Genomic DNA, 20,729 nt, shown 5'->3' on the forward strand with positions numbered 1-20,729 from the left:
AATTAATATTTAAACATGTTGCTTCTGTAGAAAAAATTAAGATGCCATACCCATATGTGAAGTGTTTATGGTACCAAAAGACGTCCAAACGTATACAAAATGTAACGTGGGTAATCATAGAATTGCCTGTGTAATGATAATGATAATAATAATAATAATAACAACAATTATAACAACAACAAAAATAATAATAATAATTATATAGTAAAAATAATAACAATAATAACAACAATAATAACAACAATAATAATAACAATAACAATAATATATTAATAATAACAAAAACAATAACAATAATAACAATAACAATACAGTAATAATAATATATGACATCATCTTTTTGTCAGGTTTTACCTGACTATTGATCTCATGTGGTTTAGTTTCTTAGTCAACTTGATTAGCTAGGAAACTCTTCACAGTCCAAGAACCATGCAGACTATAGAGGTCACAGACTAATATTTGGATGAAAATTGTTCGAAGGAAAGAACAACATCAGCACATTACAGCTATGATAAAACGTATGTCGAGTGTACATCATGATTTACCTTCCGAAATGTTTCTGCCGAAAGAATGACTCAGTCGATTTGGCAATAATTAACTGCAATCGTCGCATGTTTTAGTTTGTTCTTATTAAAAGAATTCTTCAAGTATACCAACATAACTGCTCAATCTCAAGTAGTTGTCATGATATTTGCGAAGAAAGGAGAGCAAGGACCTGTCAACAATATCTTGTTTTAGAGTCAGAATCTGGTGGTGCAGACAGTTGGTCATTATATTTACGTATAGGCCATTGAAAGGTTGAATGCAATGTGATTAAAAGCCACAATAAAACTTCTTTTCTTTTGTCTTGATCTCAGGTAAAAGAACTTGCAAAAAGCCTTTCACAGAATGACAGCAACTGTACTGACCAGCTTCAAATTCCCGATAATGCAGCAATGAAACCAAAGAATGCAAAATGCATTGAGGTTTCGATGACTTCATTGCACTAGACTTCTGCTTGAAGTTAACCAGAAATAGCTGTCACAATATAAATGGCCCGAAACACTATTTTGAAGCAGAATTACACTTTGGCATGGTAAACACAGGTCAGTCTATACTGTATCTGGCAATACACACCTCCACCAAAAACAATAGGGTTCTTGTACTCAATGTGATGCATCCACACACTATAGTATGAAAGGTATCCACGATTCCCATCATTATATATCATGTAAAAGTGTTTTCAAAGTTGATCTCTGGTGACCTCAAATGAGATTTGACGTCACAAGCAATAGGATTCTTGTACTCAATATGACTAATCCATATATTCTATCATGAGAAATCACGTTTTAAAGGTTATCAGGCCTCGACGCTGGAATATTTTTGAAAGTACTCGCTATTTGGCGACAGTGACTACATAACTACTCGCCAAAACGCAAAACTCACTAACCACTATGACTGCTGTTCAAATCTCCATACTACAGATCTACAACATCAACCCTTTCTATGAACAAAGGTTAGGCACTTGGGCAGATACATGGTGCTGAGTAATTGCAGATTGGAAAATTTGTTTCTGTGCAGTATGCAATTTAAACTATTTTTCCACCAGAAGTTAGTTATGAACAAAGTAAAACATGTCGCAGAATCGTAAAGAAGCAGCTAGGCCAACTGTAGTGTTTCAAACAAATAAACAAAAAACATCTGCAAAAATACCTACGAAGATAGCTTGGCTTCTGTTACATGAGGGCTCCTCTAGTTAGGTGTGCGCGTGTCCTAAGCATATACAGTATACCTCATTGCTACTTTGAACTGCTACACGATTGGTGGGGTTGGTAAATTTTCCCAATTATTTATCTTATCTTTTAGCTGTAGATTGGAGTGCGAAAAATATCGCTATTACTCCAGTACACTGCCTAAATCAAAGCGATCTTTTACGCACTGAAAAAAACTCCTTAAATTGTTGTTTACTTTGCTAATTTCACAGATGGCATGTAGAATATGCCTTAAGAAATTATTTTAGGAGCTGTTTGGCCAGCTTAAGTATTTTGTATTCTGACAAGAAACATTATTAACAATGCTTATTGTTAGTAGTCTATACCTGCATATACTCTACTGTACAGGTGTTGCCTGCGCATAACCAAGCCACGTGATATCGACGTTAAATAACAATTTTTAATTGGTTGAGAAATTAATAGCCTATATGAACACAACATATTTATGAATACCTCTACAAAACACACTACCTAGGGTCAAACCGTTACCTCTACTAAATTGTTAGTTTAGATTTTTAAATGATGCTTTGGCTGTATTTTTGTAAATGCTCCGTTGGAACTTATTTTTAAATTAAAAAAAATTTGGCAGGACTATGAAGTTCCTCAGTACTGCAATAATGATGCTTTAATTATTGAATCAATATTGTATGCATAGGTTATCTTTGACTGGTAGGAAACCCAATACAAAACTACTTCAATCCCATATTTTCCAAACATATATTTCTTAGAAATGTATACGCTCTACCAAACATGTCACATGACTTTTATCGTTCGCGGTATATACACAAGCTGTAGTAGTCATTACCCTGTCATCTTACTCACCACAAGCCCAACGCATAATTACCCACCAAAATGTGCGTACGGTGGATATGGTTTGCATGGCGCGTCCTTTGTACCACGTTATTACGTGTAGATTCATTGAAAATGTCAAACTTTTTCGCTTTATTGAATCGTCATACATCTTCATGGCTGCGTTACGTCATTGTGAATGTGAAGTTATTGTGCAGTGTAAAGTCGTTAGGCAGACCAAGGTCATTTAAGTACATTTGCAACTCAGTTTGACATGAAGATCGTGCTGCTTAAATCAGACGATTTATGGTAACGTATTATCTATCATTTCTATAGGACCTATCTCAAGAACAATCGCAAAATCTTGGCCTGTTACTAGCACTTCGGGGCATAACATTAATATTCGGAGATATGCCATAACTATATGGAATCAGAGGGTAGTTGCTATTCAGAACTCAATTTATTTTGTTAACACTATATGCAGTAAACAATACGATAATTAATCGTTTTAAAGAGTGACTACGTTAGCTTATCATACCAGTTTACGAACATAAATAAGTATTTATAGAACAGTATCCCGTCTCAGTTTCTGTTATTGGTAGTAAATTCACTCTCTTTGCGTACTTTATTTTGAAATTATAGTAACAGAAGGTGGAGGATCATTAACTTCAAGTTAATGATTGAAAAATTACACAGGCACAAGTATGCAAATTTTCCAGGGGGGGGGGTGTATCCAACGCAAGTTGCCAAAACGGCAGGTAGGGAATGGTTACACAAAAATGCGTTTCTGAGGCTTTCTGACTTCGGTATAGGGTACCAGGGGCGTATCCAGGGGGGGGGGCGCAACAGGCAAAAAAAAAAAAATAGCAAAAAAAAAAAATAGCAAAAAAAAAAAAATTGATGACGTCCTTTATGTGAGATGTCGGTGATCCTCAACCCCCCCCCCCCTCCCGTATGCTTTATTTTTTGTTTGCCAAAAAAAGGTTCTGGCGAAGTTCGGCGGCATAATAGTTTAGAAACATAGATGGTAATTGTGTTTGTATTATCACTATAAACACTAAGTGACATGCCAGCCACACTAAATTGTGCATTTTGTGTCCATATTTACTGGAAATGTTGCTTATTATTAAGGTCGAAAAATGGATCACATATGGCCATGGGCGGCGATCCTGGGGGAAGGGGGGATATATCCCCCCATGAAAATGGGTGGAGGGGATGTAATACACCATATCCCCCCACCAAATGCCAGGGATAAGAATATTTTCATGCCTACATTTATGCATCATCGTTAGTGTACGGCTCTTTTTAGCTTCATTTCTCGCCTACCATAAACGCAGTGCGATCTTTTCAAATAAAGCGTCTTTATAAAGCAAGAATAGTTGACTGTAGGCTTCGTTGGCCCTATAACAACAAAATGTATTATTGCGCCCACGGTATTGATATAGTACATATATGCACCCTCATAGTATTCATATAGGCCCTATAGTAGGCCTATACACACGTACATGTTCCCTCGAGCAGCTGAGAATGTCATGTTACCAGGGTAATGCTTTATACACGTTTCACCTGGATGCCCTAGCAATCGGTACCTAGGAATGTAACTATGTGTAATTGTGTATTGCCTGTGTATAGGCCTATAATAGCCTGCATGAGGCCATTTTCTTCATCGAATAATATAAAAGAGCTCTCGAACATTCTAACGTTGCGCCTGAAACAAGATTGACAGGGGCAATTTTCCCAAAATAACACCCGAAATTAAAAAAAAAAGTATTTTGGATCCTGATTATGAGATATTTCGGACATGACATCCCTATTTCAAAGTTGGTATATGCCGCTTGGAAACCTCGGGAAGTGCCGTTTCCGGCCATCTAGAGGGTTTGTTAATCCCAAAATTTTCTTGTACGCTTCGCGCCAACTCATGGTGGCGCTACGCTTAGATAGTCAACAAGGTCATATCCCCCCACTCGGCGATCATTCATGCCTGACGCCCTCCCCCCTATTGGAAAATCCTGGATACGCCCCTGGGGTACACTGTTATTACCTGGGAATTCAGTACACCTGTGTAGCAGCGTCTTAGGCGAATCCCTTTCCGCTAAAGCTGCAGTATTTTCAGATATAGTTATTATTTCTCGTAGCGATTTTCAAGCGCAAATTACCGTGAGAATGATGGATTGCACTTTGAAAGTTCTTTACATTGTTAAAGTTCCTACAATGAACACATTACAAGTTTCTTTATTGACACTGTCAGTTTACCAATGTTTACACTCGTACGCGTATGACCCAGCTCATCTGCTCAGTGCAAAATTGACGACTGTGACGTCAAGGGCGGCGGAAGCACTTTTAATCTGGGGGGGGGGGGCACCGACATCAAAGGGCACTTTGCAGAAATTCGATTGGACTGATGCAGCCTTATATATACGGTACCCTTTATAACTCTTATTGTATTATCTTATTTGCGTATATACACATCACTCCATCAACGCCCCCCCCCCTCCTTCAAGGAAAATATGCATACTAGCACTGTAATATCCAATGTGCAAATTGGGAAACAAGGAACAAGTTTTCTTTTGAGACAAAATGAGGTGAAATCATGCTATTTGCTAATGTAGGAATCTTCGGAATTAGAGTTTATTTCTTGTTAATATCTTAACAATTTTTTTCCATTCGAAATAGCTTTGAGTTTGACCCACAGAAATTCATTAAAAGTCAGGGGCGTAGCCAGGATTTGCAAAGTTGTATGCACGACTATTTGAGCGGAGCGCCACCATCAGTTGGCGCGGAGCGTACAAGAAAAATGTTGGTTTTACAAACCCCTCAGATGGCCGGAAACGGCCCTTCCCGAGTGTTCATTCTGGTTCCCTGGCCTCTTGCTAACTTGAGACACCTCAATTTTTATGTAGAAAAAGGGCACATTTTTAACCTGAGGAAAAGTGGGGGGCACGTGCCCCCTGTGCCCCCCCCCTCCCGGTTCCGCCGCCCTTGTGTGACGTACTCTACTGTATCGAAATTTACAAATCCCACCCATCTTTACGCACATTTCCCTTAATTGTCTTGGAAACAAAATACGCAGACGGCGGCTCATGGTTGAACAGATTTTGCATTGCGCAATAATGAAATAGCCACAGAAATGGAGGGGGTGGAAATAGCACAACCCATTCTTCACGTTGCTAACAAAGAGTTGAAGTAAGGTGGCCTAACTTCAACACTGTTCCGTAAGTCTGGTACTTTCGAACGGTTGGTGAAGGTATGTTTTTATATGAGATAAAGCAACTTCTTAGTTACAAAAAAAAATGCCTTAAGCAGTTCCACATCGTTATCTTTGCAGAGTTTGTGGTCATTTGAACCAGAGGCACATGTAACATTAGGCTATACCAACCGGTATATATAATGTATTATTATATATATACTGGTAGGTATAGCCTAATGTTGCAAGTGGCTGTGATTTGAACTCGGACTCTCATTCTTAAGAGTTGGACTTAGCCTACAGTAAGCATAGGCCCAGTAGCCTTGCGTTAGTATAGCTTAGGGCCTGACTTTAGAATCCGTACCATATGAATGTGCAAGCTGACTTCGAATCGGCCGAAGAACAACTGTATAATCGCACCGGCTTGGTTCAATAGAATAACAGTCGGTGAATAGGTGCGTCGCGTGAATGATTCGCTTGAATGAGTTAAAGCGGTATAGGGTTAAATCCAGGGTTAGGAAATAGGGTTAGGAAATATGGTTAGGGTTAGGAAATAGGGTTAGGAAATAGGGTTAGGCTTTAAAGGCATTGAAGACTTGCCCCAAACTGCGTGCCTCACTCTGAAAAAGTTAACTTGCCCTTGCTTGAGAGTGAAGTTTTCTTCTTGGCGCTACAAATTGCAGACCCTTTAAAGGTAGTAAAGACTCACGCACAAAGAAACGTCTGATGCTGGTATTCTGACATAGTTCGAATGGGGTGTAACATAAGTGTTAGAAACCACCATCGATCCCAGAAAATACCCACAGCTTGCTACCCTCGGTAAGTAGACACTAGTGTACAGTCAATACATGCAGCTACAGTTAATACACACAACACAGTGTACATAGCAGATCCAAATAAAAGATAACAAGGTATCACGTTTCATTACTGTCTGCATTTTGTAGCGACACAAAGGAAACTTCACTTGCAAGCAACGGAAAGTTAATTTTTTCAGAAGGGGACACCTGGTTTGGGGCGCGTCTAAATGCCTTACTCCCCATTGCAATACTGGTGGTTGGTCATGTGCCATTGTTAAATAATTTTGAGGAATAATGTATCCATGTACTACTACATAGGCCTACTTCTAGCCTATATATGCTTGTGGCCCACATAGGCTACAGTATAATAGTGCGAGTTATAATAAGCCCTTAAGACTATGGACTAACTAACTGTACTCATTGTCCTAAAGATTCTTCAATATTTAAACTCCTGAGATGAGGCATAGTCTGCATGTATCAGTTACTGTATGTACCCCCAAATTTGGCACACCTCTGAAAATGACACACCCTGTATTGTTTGTACATGTATTTGATATCAATTTAGCAACCATAACCATCTAGTTTAAACTTTACAACTTGGTTTTCTTCATTATAAATCCAAGGTTCTTTTTTATTTGACAAAGTTTCAAAAGTTATAATTTTTTATCATTTGCTCAGATTGTGACTTATGAAACTGCGAGACTGTGAAGTTCCTTATTCTCATACATGTGAGATGTGCATGCATTCAATAGGCTACAATAAGTGTTAAGCTCTTAGCTGTATTAAGCATTAATGCATTATTAAGCATTAATGTGCTGTTTCCCATCTTAAAAGAATAATAGGCACCTTTGTGTCAAATATTGCCATTATGGCATATAAAAAGGAAACTTGGCACATCTATGGAGAATAGGAGTATCCCCTGCCTATGTTCAACCAAAAGCAGGTACATGGTTATTTGAAAACTGTTGTAATGTTTCTCTTACATGGCAAGAAGCATCTGGAAGGCCATCACACTTTGGTGTTTTAACTCAGCTACCATAGTTTCAGCTATTGTCACATGTTGCAATGCATATGTCTGTCTGTCAACTATAGGATCTCAGGTCTTCTGACTTTGATCAAACTTGGTGAAAATGGAAAAGTATATTTAGGATAACAACTTCATCCAAAAATAGGTGAAACATTAAATCACTTGGTAAAACACTTCACCTCCTGGGGTATGTGGTACTGTGTAAATCATGTCATTAATGTCTACTACTCAGTTGGTCATAGTGTTTAGCAGATGGTGGGTCAGCAGATTTGTACTTACTTTTGTTCCAAGTTTGTTTGGGTGAAAATAGGTTCAAAATGTTAAATCACATGTAAAAGCCTACTCAGGGACTAGACATATTTATCAGTAGGTGATTGGTCATAAAAGTTGTTGTTAGGTCAGGTTTTAGGATATTTGAGGTCACAACAACATAAAAGCCTACTCCTCCTAGGGTTTCTGCTTGATTTCAATCACTGTGATGGGCAGATTGTGGGTCACAAAAGTCGTACTCAATTGTCAGGTCTAAGGTCATGCTGGTCAAACAAGATCAAAACTGTGAAAAGCGCACAAAGCCTACTTTTTCATTTCAGTGAAATAGGGTCACACTGTAGTGATCAGCAGTTGTTAGGTCACAAAACTTTTGTTTAATTGTTATATCATTTGGCCAAAGAAGGTTAAAAACATCAAAAGCACGTAAAATCCCATTCCTGAAGTTCTAAGGTTTATGTTAAGTTTGATCCAACTTTGTTATAGTCAAAGGTCATTTGGGGTCAAAAGAGGAAGAAATCATGTTAAGCCTGCCTCGATTAGGCTTTCTGTGTGATGTGATTGAAATCTGAGCAGTGAGCACCTTGATCAGCAGATGATTGGTCAGTGATGATGTGGTTGATTGTTTTCAGGGATCATGTTGGTCACCCTGGTCAGCTAACATGTCCCACCCCACCCAATAAACAAAATTTTCCAAATCTAGCAGACCAAAATCAGTGTACAGAACAAATAGATCAGAGAAGGTGTCATCATCTAAAGTTAATGTGTTATGCAATACTTACATGATATCAGAGTACAGCATTTCAACATTGATGCTGAGAATTATTCCCATTTGTGCATTTCCTACAATTCCATGGCTATGGCTTTTAGTGAAAGACTTTACCCGACTTTCAAAGCATTACCGTTTTTTTGTCCAAGGACATTAATGGAAAGCATTATCACTTGAGAGACCTACTGTACTTGCCTTCTTTTGCAGCAGTGTATTTATAATTAGTATAATAAGTAGATTGATTTCAGCAGTTTTTTCTTTATGTTGGATTTTCATTGATTGGTTTTGCTTTTGCATCAGAACCTATACAGTCAAGTTGGTGTATGTGTGTGTGTGATGCCCTAGCTTGTAAACACTGTATCTCAAGAAGGACCTATATGGTTGATGTCATACAGTACTTGGTAATTTTTGTTGGCCCTTGACATTTCCATAGGTTTCTTAGCTCTGTAGGTTTGTTCGACTTAACACTATTAAAGGTCTTTCTTTTCTTTCACAGTATGCGATTGATCTCTTCCATGGGTGGTCTCTAGAGGTATCACATACTCTTCTTGGAAGGAAATAGATGGTGCAAGTTGTATTAACCGAACCGTCTAATAGTTTGTTAGATCCTCTCAGATGTGGAACAGGGAGACAGTTTGTAATTTAGTATAAAACTGCCTGTCGTTTTACAAAATGATTTAGGTACCATTATTGCTGCAAAGTACAGTATGTTTGTGTCAAAGATTTTTAATGTTTTATGGCAGTGACCAAAAATGAATGGTGGTCAGGTTTTCTCAAAAGTAGCTGCTTTGACGAGGAGGCTTTACTCTCCTAAGTACTTGGCTTTAACAAACATAGTATCTGGAGGATTTTTTCTAGCCTTGAGTGATGGCATTGAACAGTGCAACGAGCGTTACGGCTTTATGAAGCATCATGTACAGACACAGGGCCCTAAAAAGTGGAACTGGAAGAGAACAGGTACGTAAATTGCGTAAGTTTCATCCAGTGGCGGAGATTTCTTGTCAGAAGTGGGGGGGTTGCAGGCCATTGATGAAATAAAAAGTCATAACTGCTGGCTCACTATCTAAGTGGAGCGCCACCATAAGTTGGCGCGAAGTGCACAAGAATTTTTTGGCAAATATTGCTTCCCAGATTGCAGTAAATGGCACTGCCCAGGCCTTGAAAAGCTGGATTTAACCAGGGGTGTATACAGGATTTTCTAACCCGGGGGGCGCGTATTACTATCTAAGCGGAGCGCCACCATTGGTTGGCGCGCAGCGTACAAGAAAATTTCTGGTTTTGGTACCCCCAGATCACCGGAAATGGCACTTGAAATGGCTTGAAACTGACCAACCATATGTACACTTTTGCCTGACAACCAAGTTTTTTCCAAATACTTTTTTTCTCATCTATAACCTTTTTGAAGATTGTCACCAGTCACACATCATGTTCGACTTCATCACATATCCTGTGGATCATTGCTTTTGTAGGTGATTCTTCATCGCGGCCCACAATATCCGTCAGCCCCACTGTTCAGAATTTGAAAATTCACAATTCTCGTGAATAAATTCACTTCAAAACATACCCATAATGTTGCACAAAATATCATCAATGGACAACCGATATAGAAAAACCTCCTTCAAACCCTAACAGACGGGTCAAAATTGCACAAGTATGATGAAGTATGATGAAGAATGTTGGTTAGGGAATTTTCGAAAATTCAGACGGCTACTAAAAAATTTCGTTGAAGGAAATAAAAATATACCAGATATTTCCGAAACCGAACACTACACACATCGACAGTTTTGACCATGGGCGCAGATCAGTCTTGGATATTGGTAGGGACGCGTGTCTGTTCTATGACACTATCTAAGCGGAGCGCGACCATGGGTTCGCGCGTAGCGTACGATTTTTTGGGGCAAATATACCTCCCAGATCGCCGGAAATAACACTTCCCAGACCTAATGATGCTCCTAAACCTCCTTAAGTTTTAGATCTCATTGCTTAGAAATTTAGTTTGGAGAAATACATGGGCGTCTGCAGAAAGAAAATCAGGGGACAAATAATCCAAGTAGACTTTTGTATATACGATGGGTCTGGGGTCCTCTCCCAGAAAACAAATATAGACTGCCGCAAATGCGATTTCCGTCCTATATTTAACAACTGTGGATAAAATACAATAAAATGAGAACTGCTACATGTCATTTGCACAATGCTGGATCAAACTGCGCCAAAGTTCCATACAGGGGAACTTGAAATGCAAAGACAAATTGGTGGGGACACGGTATATCATGTCCCCACTACTGAAAATGTTGGTGGGTACGCGTCCCGCTGTCCTCACCAGGATCTGCCCCCATGGTTTGGAGGCTGTTTATCGTGGAACGCCATTTTCATGCTCACTGATATGATGTGATATCTGCTGTTTGCTTTACAAATTCGAATAATTTTGTCACTGTTCCTCTTCCTCTTCCCGTTTTCTTGCCGTATTTTCTACTCCATCCTTTTCTCTCTTTCTTCTTTTTCTTTTCCTTCCTTCACCTCGTTGAAGTTGGCAAGTGTATGCAGTTCCAAAGCTATTCAACAGCAACAAAACGTTATTTTGTGTATTTCTGTTGTGGGGTGAAGTTAGCGCTATGAGCTACAAGTTCCAATGCGCAAGGTGGGGGAAAGGGGCTAGAAATAATGTGTCGGTCAATTCTAACTCGGTTTTCGGTCGTTAATTGTTGATGTAGCCTACCAGGTAAAAGGTTGAAATGACTTTAACAATTTCAAATTTAATAATTTGATTTATTATGCCATTTGGAGCACATAACATAGGCTATAACAGAACATTACTGGCAAAAACTAGGGGGGGTTGATTGTGTGGGCCAACCCCCCCTCTTCAAAAAGTGGGGGGGTTAAAACCCCCCCAACCCCCCCTGTTTCTCCGCCACTGGTTTCATCAGTATTCCCTTAGAGCTTTGAGCTATCATGTATATACTCTACTATAAAACCAAATCCATACCAGTGCAAAGCAGTGAGTCTTCAAAATTTACAAACCTTTATTTAGCCACAGACTGCACAGTATGGAAGAACTTAATGCATGAAACAGAGGCTCAACCATCTGAGTGTGAGAATTCTGCCAGTCAATGACAATAGTACAATAATCAGTTCAGAACAAAAACTAATACAGCTCATAACAACAGTCTAAAGAGTATGGTAAAACATGGTCCATTTCCTCTCCTCCTCCTCCTCCTCCTCCTCCTCCTCCTCCTCCTCCTCCTCCTCCTCCTCCTCCTCCTCCTCCTCCTCCTCCTCCTCCTCCTCCTCCTCCTCCTCCTCCTCCTCCTGATATCTTAGTGATATGAGTGCCATTGATATGTTGAGATGTAGATCAGACAGCATTTTAAAGTTAACTTCTCAACATGTATATGTTAACCTTGTATATTACTTAGCTCCTCGCTTACCTGTCTACCCACAACCTCAGCACTCTCATTCTACCATGTCTACTGAACTGGTAGCCTATTATAGCGCCCTCTATGACTGAGACCCTCCCAGTCGATGCCCTTCTCATTCTACCACCCAAAGTGTCAACATCATTCGTTTCTTGTGTGGATTTAATTTCTACTGAATTCAATCGGAACGGTTTCCTGGGATCTTTGTTTGATATTTACTGAAAGAAGGAATAATTAATCTTTGTGCACAGTCTGATTAAATATTCTTTTTTTTTGTGTATTGAAGTGTTTTGAGACTGTACTTTTGGAGCGGTTCACGACCTGTTTCATATTTTTTGTTCTGGATACGGGTAACAGTTCCGCGAATTACTAACGCTAGTTTCCCGCCCTTTGCTTCTATACATTACATGTTATAGTATTGTGGTCCTGCTAATCATTTGTTATTTACTTGGTTCTACCTTATATGTAGAGTTTTAGGTGTTGTTTCCTTAGACTATTCTCTCTTGCTCACTGACCTTTTGTTCTGTTACTTTGGGCTAGGTTGTTAAGTACTACTCTTGTAAGCTGCATGCTTTTAGCTTAGCCAAAACACGTTGTTATTGGTTACTCTTCTTTTATTGTTAGACATTTTGGTTCCTTTGCCTAAGATCTTCTGTTGCAATTGTTAGGGTGTTGCTTGCAGTTGCTATTTGTCTCAATTCGGGGTTCAGATATGTCTTCCTGTAGGTAACTCAAGTGGGTCAATTGCTTGGCATTAGTAGAATGTTGGATGACCAAGATTTATTTACTAAGTGCTGGACGTGTACTAAAAGGGATTCTTGCCTTGTTTGTATCCAGTTTACACTTAGTCAATGGCAAGTGATTGATAGTTGGCATAAAAGAAAAAAACCAGTGCAACCAGTACAGAGAAACAGAGAGATGGTTGTAAAGCATCCCAACCTAATAGTTTATAAACTCCAAGTACAGTAGTTTGGGGGACTCAAGTGCTTTTGGCACTAGATTGGTTCATGTATTAAAGTTGTAATGCATTTAAATGGTAATGCCCACAGTTCATTATAGTATCATTTCGCAGAGTACATGGTGTACGTATGTTAAGATGCTTTGCACAAGTTTTTTTTTTTACAGTGTTAGCAGCTGATAAGACTAGAGTGTTTCTGACTTGGTTTTGCCAATATTGTATTTGTACATTGGTTAGTTAGTGTCAGAGGTACAGTGTACGAATGAGTATGTAGTTGAAGAGGGCAGTCTCCCCGATGAAGGGAGCTGAGGCTGCCCCTGGTCTTCAGATAGGGAATTACTTTGGGATGGGAGGTGATCTCATGGAAGGAAGGGCATTGATTGGAGGGGTCCAGTATTAAAATGTTACCAGTTCATTATAGACACGGAGAAACAAGAGTAAAGGATGTAGGGAGACAGGTAAGCTTTGGAATGTACATCGTGTTTAGGTCCTCATAGGCAGTTATTGTAACAAAAAACAGTAAAACGTGTTCAAATATCAAATCAGTGTGAGGTAGAAACTATGACCACTTTACATATGGCTTTCTTATAATAAGTTGTCAGAATCCTATTGTTTGCATTAATGTCCAAGATTTGCATGATTTAAATAATATATATATTCATTTTCTTGCTATGCATACATGTAAAATTAGCACCCTTATAAATTTTTTCCAGCTGCAGAGTATAAAAAAAAAACACTTGTTTCAAGCTGGAACTGATATAAATTTGTTTCATTTCATAGGGTTCCAATATTTTGTAGTAATAATTTTCAAGTCCATATGGAATGCTAAGTATTTTATTTCCCTCTGATGTTGTCTGCCACATAATTCTGAATGTGATCTTTACAAATTTGTTTCCTCCTTGTTTTCAGGACGAATGTTCATCATGGGACTTGCTCTTGGTCCATTCAATCATTACTGGTATATATACTTGGATAAGTTTCTTCCTGGCATTAAAAAGAAAACTATCTTCAAGAAGGTCATTCTTGATGAAGTTATTGCTTCACCTTTCTTTCTAGCTGCCTTCTTTGTAGGTAAGAATATTGTTTGAAGTGTCTATGCATTTTGTGCATTGCTTAAATGCACAAAATGTTACTTTTAAGGTACAATACTGTAGGTGTGTGAGATGTGTTACCATACTTGACACATCTGTTAATATCAATGATCAGTAGTGTGATAATATCATGTATGCATTTGAGTGGTTTGGGGTGCTAGCAGGCAGTATAGTTTGTTTACATGTTGGCCAAACTTGGCAGAGCCTACTTAGTATTGTATTGCAAATAGGAGATAGGTTGGTGATGTTAAACTTGCTAAAATGTTAACTACGGATTGTAGTGTTCATTATTATACATGGTTGGGCATTGTGAACATAAGTATGAATAGAAAACAAGTTTGAAACAAAATTCCAAAGGTCTTTTACTAATGGCAATTTACTACGTGCCTTGCTGTTAAATCATATGACTCGTATGCTACTGTACATCATGAATGATAGGACCAAGATCAGGAATCACAAACCTTCAAAGTTAGTTACTTTGCTTGTCGCAAATATGTGACAGTTTACTTTAACTTGGTAACTATTGCAGCTTTATCCTTAATATTAACTTGTTTTCAAGCCTTTAGGATGGTGTGTTCATGTTTTACATTCTAAACCATCTGCATCATCACATTTCAGTACATTTGTGTGTAAAGCATAAATGCCTGTTTACCTTGACAGAGGTGTCAGTGTTCTTGACAGTACAGTACACCATGATCTTGTTAAACTCATTCAATATGACATGTTTCTTTCTCTATCTGAAGGTGCTGGCCTCCTTGAAGGGAAGACTTTGCCACAGTGCCAAACATCATTGAAGGAAAAATTTCCTTACTGCTACATGGTAAGCTATTGATGAAGACTTTTCTGTACTTAGAATAGATAATAATCAACGTTGACCTCTACAAGGATTAAGAGCGTTATATCAGGTAGGGATAATCTCTCCTCAGTTCAACATACTAGCAATAACAGGATTCATTGTAATATTCATAAGGGATCAATCACGATACCTAGCATTTCTTGTAACATAACAACACACGTGGGATATTAACAAACAAGACACATGGTATAATCAACAGTGATGCCAGAATTCTGGCAATAGCAGGAATTCTGGCTTTTTCCCGATTTATAAATTTGGTTCTGGCTCTACGCGATCTTTCCATCCCAGTTGAAACAGGCATGAGCTTTTTCCCAGAATTATCGAACTATTATCCTAACAAACTGTAGCAAATTGGAGCCTATACAGCAATTTTTTCTCTGCATTTTCATAAAGTTCCCAACATTAGCTTAGAAAGCCTTGGGACATCCAAGTCCCCACAACTTTCAGGCCCTAGAGGCAAACCCTGCTGGCATCCCTGAATCAAGTACTCTTGGTGCTTTCTTCAATCCCAGCAGCTAGTGGTATACCTGTTGGGATGTCGTTGGGTAGCTCGTTTTTTGTGATGATGTAAAATAGATGGCTCTTTTTTCTTTTTCTTGAGACATCTCACGGCCGCCAAAATTCAGTGGCGGGCCGCATGTGACCCCCAGGCCGTAGGTTGCCCACCCCAGACTTGGATCCTTTCTTTGAATCTCAAACACACCACAAAGCTCTAAAACATCTGTCATGGTTGTAACACACAACTAAGTGAATTCTGGCTTGATGGAAAGATGGACATCAAAGTAGTCTGTTGCTACCCTCGGTGTTCGTATACAGTGACTTCATCAGTCACGGACGTGATACTAGTGTCTACCTAAGCCCAGAGAGATCTGGACCGTTCATCAAATGTTCTTCTTGTGTCTCTATATTGTTTCCTCCAAAAGATACACAAATATGATTCTAATCCAGAGGCATCGATATCTGTTTCCCAAACAATCCGTAGACATGGAGGGATTCAAATATTTAAGTTGTGTTCAATCAAAGTGAATCTGAGAACAGTAATATGCAGTAATGAGAGGTGTTAATTTAATGACAAATTTAATTGTTAATATGAGCAATTTCATTTTATCTCTGGTGGCAAGTTCTTTTCCTTGCAACACGATATGTGGCTTGCGTCACTTTTGAAGTGCCCTCAGTTACTGAAAAGGAACAATATGGATGTTTTCATAGTGTATATATGTCACATTTCCATAAAAAATCAAGAATGGTGCGTTTTAACATATTATTAGTCATAGGGCTGACAAGAAAGCCAACAAATCTCTGTACACAGCCATACTCAATGCTGTCACTGTGTACCACACCACACCCAACGGTCATTCAAGACAATGGACACAAGCTGGTGATATATCACGTTGGAAACACCTCGCTCAAGCTTGGTGTTTGGTTTTACTGTGTTGGTTATACTAGCTTGCTTACCAAGCTAATTGAATCTTTGTAGGGATATCATCAGTTCTTTGTCTTTATATTTCCTATGCAGGTGGATTGGTGCTTTTGGCCAACAGCACAAGTAATCAATTTTTACCTTCTACCAACAAAATACCGAGTGCTTTATGTCAATTCTGTCACTGTTATATGGGATGTATTTTTATCATATATGAATCATGTGTATGAGTCAAAGAGATAAAGCTCATGTGCCATGAGTGATAGCAGTAAATTTTACTTTTGTACTGACATGATAGTTTTCCAAAGGTTGAATAAGAAACATGATGAACCATGTTTGTCCTTATCAGACAAAGAGCTTCTAATACATCACTAGGTAGTATGCAGGTGGTATCCACGGAAACATGACAGTCTTCACCAAAAAGAGAGTGCCATTTACAAAGCAAGAGCAGGTTTCTGCATTAAGGCATCAAGTTTTGACTTATTTACATTGCAGCAGTGCAAACTAATGTTATGGTAAATCAAGATCTCATCACCAAATCAGTTGTCAGTTATGATTTCTTAAAGATTTCTTTCCAATTATGATAATAACATCACCAAGAGACAAGTTTGGCTTTGTAAACCGTAACTTTGCAATCATGATGGCATGTGTGTGTGTGTATATGCCTGGGTATGTATGTGTTTGTGACACATTGCTTGTTGATCTCAAACATTGTATGTAGATGCCCCATATTGAAACCAAGAAGCATATTGTTTTATATAGTAGAGGCCAAAAGTCATTCCAGATCAGCAGAGGTTAAAATGTGAAACCTTGTGACCACAATACTACAAGAAGGGAAACTGATAGATCTCAAAGTTTGTACGTTGATGCCCCATATTGAGTTCAAGAAGCCTATTGTTTGTTTTGAAGGTCAGAGGTTATTTGAGGTCAGTGGGGATCAAAGTCTGAAACCTTGTAAATGCAATATCTTAATGCTCAAAAAAGGAAACTTTGATAGACTCTCAAACTTTGTTTTGTGATACCTGTATTGAATTCAAGAAGTGCGTAATATTATATAATGAAGGCAAAGGTCATGCCAGGTCATCAGAGGTTAAATTTTGAAATCTTGCGAACATGATGTTTCAAGAATGTGGATCTTGGTTGTATCTCATATTTATTATATGAAGGTTCAATATTGAGAAGAAACCCCCCGTTAATTTTGTAAGAACTAAAGGTCATTTGAGACCGTCATAGGTCAAAGTCTGAAATTCTTGTGAACATGATATCTCAAGTAGGGAATTTTTGATGAACTGATACCCCACCCATGTTATGGGTCCTCATAATGAGTAGAGGAGGTCTCCAGATCACAGAACGTTTCAACTGGCATGTCTTACCCATAGCAGCTGATGGCTTGGACTACTGTATCATAACACTTGCCAGTGTACACACATTGACTGCTAAACAATGTTGAACTAGAAGAGGGAATGTATGGTTTACTGCCTCCCAATTCATATGCAAAGCATCTTTGTTTAATTATCCTATTTCAGTATTGAATTTTGGTCATCTTCAACCTCCTGATTTCAATCCTTCCTTTTCAACATCTCAGCATAAAAACAGTGGTGGTAACTGGAAACCTGCAAAGAAAGTGATTTCAGTAGTTCCTTTTAGGGGATTTTGTCAACCAGTGGGTTTAACCTTGGGTCAAATAAACATTACTCTAGTTGTGATTTAGAACCTAGAGTATGCAGATAAGACTTATGCATGTATGGGATGACTTCCTTTAATTTGATTTTCTATGAGGATTTGTTCATGATGAAGTGCTACTCCACTAAAGAGGTGTGTGTATGTAGTTCTGTTGGTCTGTGTCATATTTTCAGAACAGTTTTTACAAAGACTATTATTCTAGTGTATGTAAAATATCAACGTGATGGTTTCATAGCACAGGAACTGAAGGTGAATAGAAATTTGACATGTGCAATAATTTCAAACTCATACATCAAGCTGTTATATCAAGTCTCAGGAAGACTACATTTGTTGTTTATTATCAAAAGCAGCTGGATTAGTTTTCATATTTGACAGAGAACACAAAGGAACAGAATAATATGAGAGACCAATGTATGTAAAAGCACAAAGGGTTTATAGCAGTGTTCAGCAAATATTAAATTAGCTCTTTCTCAGTTTTCATCAGAACAGTTTAACAAGAAAACTATTACTGTTGATTAGTCTATCACTTAAGTTATAAGCACAAAATAACCATGTTAACCATGGTGCAAGCAGTAAGAGACTGAAGACAAACAAAGAATAATACAGTCATTGTACCGGACTTTGACACAAAGATGCACAATTGCTCAACAATGGGATTCAGCCACTAGTATAGCTTTAATCTCAGTCCTGTCATTGAAGTGTGTGTTAAACCTGAAGATAAAACCTTGTAAAAGTATAACTTTAAGCTTTAAGGAGAGATCATGTACTTGTAAACATGGTGCTGAATTGTCATGGATTATACTCATACATATGAAACTATTTATTAAATACTTGTAGACGACCAGTTTGTAAGTTTGGTTCATTTAGTGGGTATTCATATCTATTGACTGATCAGGTATCAAGCTTTGATTATTTTCCACATATTTTAAATAGATCATGTGACCATTTTGATGGAAGTGATTTTCAAAGTTATTCTGTACAAAGGAAATGTATGCTTGTAGGCTTCTTGACATGGTATCCTTCCAAGGATATTATTGAGATATCATTGAACCTAAGTATTTTGTTACCATGAAATGCAACTCCGTCACTTCAAACAGGAAAGTAAGAAGACTGCTATTTCATCTCACCTTTGAATATTATTTAATTCCATTTTGTTTCGTATATAGTTTGGTTACTAACTTAAACTGATCATGTTTTCCTTGGCAGGGCAGAGAGCCGCAGGTGAGGGCAAATAGCATACATTTGTTGTAATTGGTTGAATAACGCCCGTAGTTAGGACTACAATTGTTCGTTTATTTCTTGGAACAAAAGTAGTGATACAGTAGTTCAAAGATGAGTGGACTTCTTTAGAGGTTTTGAATTATTGTAAGCACCAACTACAAAAATATTACTCAAATGGATTGAATGCTGAATGTATGACATCATTGGCTGCCTCATCCGTACAATATATCAGGGGTTGCATATAACAGGCACAAATATTAATAAAACATATTTCATGTATTAATGTTGAAGAGATGTGTACAAAACTTTATAGCTTGCTTTTATCATTACTTAGTATTCTTTAATTCTTTGCCAAAGGGAATCTATGCCATGTAGATGTCATTTTGTTCGTTTGTGCCACCCTCACTCGTTAACATAATAACTTGTCAAGCATAGCTTGCGCATTTGTGGGACCAAGGTCAATAAATCCCCCAAGACATGATGCTTCTCCTCTCCCAGTCCTCCCACCAGCCTCCCCCAGTTGGCTGCCGTAAAACAAACCTGACCTCCCTTACATTCAAATTTCCTTTATTTGGGTAATATTAAGTTAAGACAATGCAACACCTTCCGGGGGTTCGCCCCCAGGACCCCCACAAGGGAATTGAAATACATTCCAAAGAATTGTAATCCCTTTTGCTGACGTGTATTTTTGCGCCTCAAAATTGGTACAAATGCGAACAAGAAACATCACAAAGTGCGGCAGCCTCGGGGGGGGGGGGGCGGGGGCTGTACTCCCAGCCAATAACACAGTACAGTTCAAATTACAAAGCATTTCGAAACCTTGTTCAGCTAAACACTATACAGTTGGTCGTAAAATGCCAAGTCGGTCTCGCAATCGATTAACATCTCTCTCGAAGAAACGGTGAATGCAGTTTTTTGTTACAGTGGAGCTACAACAGTCTTAACAGTTTGGGTTGCACTCTTGAAAAGAATAATGTTGCTTGATATTGGAAATCCACACTGTGGTATCATAGCAAGTTTCAAATAATTCCTTTCAATTCATTTGGTGAGATTGACATGAAGGTAGTTAAGGTTATATCTTTCCGCATTTTTCCTTTAGTGATTCTGTGCATGTGAACGTCTGTTGAAAAATATGTCTTAAATAACTAGCACCTACAATAACTGCCAATACCAGTATTAAATTATACACTGATCATCAAATTGAGTTTTTGAAAATTATAGTTTCTGCAGCATTGCTGCTCTAGTTTTTTATTACGATGCCGAAGGCTCACTAACCTTTGCTGACGTGGGTGAGTGTGCGTGTGTTTATGGGTATGACGGCCAGCTTGTAAACACTATCTTAACAACCAAAAGTTGAGTCAACTTAATGTCATGCTTGGTAGGTAGATACCCCATGATTTGTAGATGTGCCTTACTGATTGTTTCCCATTGTGCATATTGATGAGTGGGCGGGACTTAACGTAAAATTCTTATAATGGTAATATATATTACCAGGTAATATAT

The 20,729-nt window shown here is 38.3% G+C and overlaps 1 protein-coding gene across 2 annotated transcripts; it reads left to right on the forward strand.

Moving 5' to 3' along the window:
• Positions 1-5,626: 5,626 nt before the first annotated feature.
• LOC139976943 (mpv17-like protein 2) lies at positions 5,627-19,536 on the forward strand. Of its 2 annotated transcripts, none has more exons than XM_071985835.1 (5): positions 5,627-5,784; positions 9,081-9,541; positions 13,865-14,026; positions 14,790-14,866; positions 16,419-19,536. In XM_071985835.1, the coding sequence occupies exons 2-5, from the start codon at positions 9,337-9,339 to the stop codon at positions 16,563-16,565; spliced, it is 591 nt and encodes a 196-aa protein (XP_071841936.1). In that variant the 5' UTR covers positions 5,627-5,784; positions 9,081-9,336; the 3' UTR covers positions 16,566-19,536. The 2 variants fall into 2 exon arrangements, with proteins under 2 accessions (XP_071841936.1, XP_071841946.1); XM_071985845.1 differs by having other exon boundaries at positions 5,655-5,752.
• Positions 19,537-20,729: the final 1,193 nt, after the last annotated feature.

This window comes from Apostichopus japonicus, chromosome 2 (assembly GCF_037975245.1).
Source record: "Apostichopus japonicus isolate 1M-3 chromosome 2, ASM3797524v1, whole genome shotgun sequence".
In the NCBI taxonomy this organism is placed as follows: domain Eukaryota; kingdom Metazoa; phylum Echinodermata; class Holothuroidea; order Aspidochirotida; family Stichopodidae; genus Apostichopus; species Apostichopus japonicus.

What these genes read in the sequence shown, in the direction of transcription:
- LOC139976943 (XM_071985835.1), top strand. Translation starts at nt 9,337, where the DNA reads ATGAATGGTGGTCAGGTTTTCTCAAAAGTAGCTGCTTTGACGAGGAGG. An exon ending in GTGGAACTGGAAGAGAACAG is followed by an intron (nt 9,542 to 13,864) that starts GTACGTAAATTG and finishes CCTTGTTTTCAG; the next exon opens with GACGAATGTTCATCATGGGA. An exon ending in AATTTCCTTACTGCTACATG is followed by an intron (nt 14,867 to 16,418) that starts GTAAGCTATTGA and finishes TTTCCTATGCAG; the next exon opens with GTGGATTGGTGCTTTTGGCC.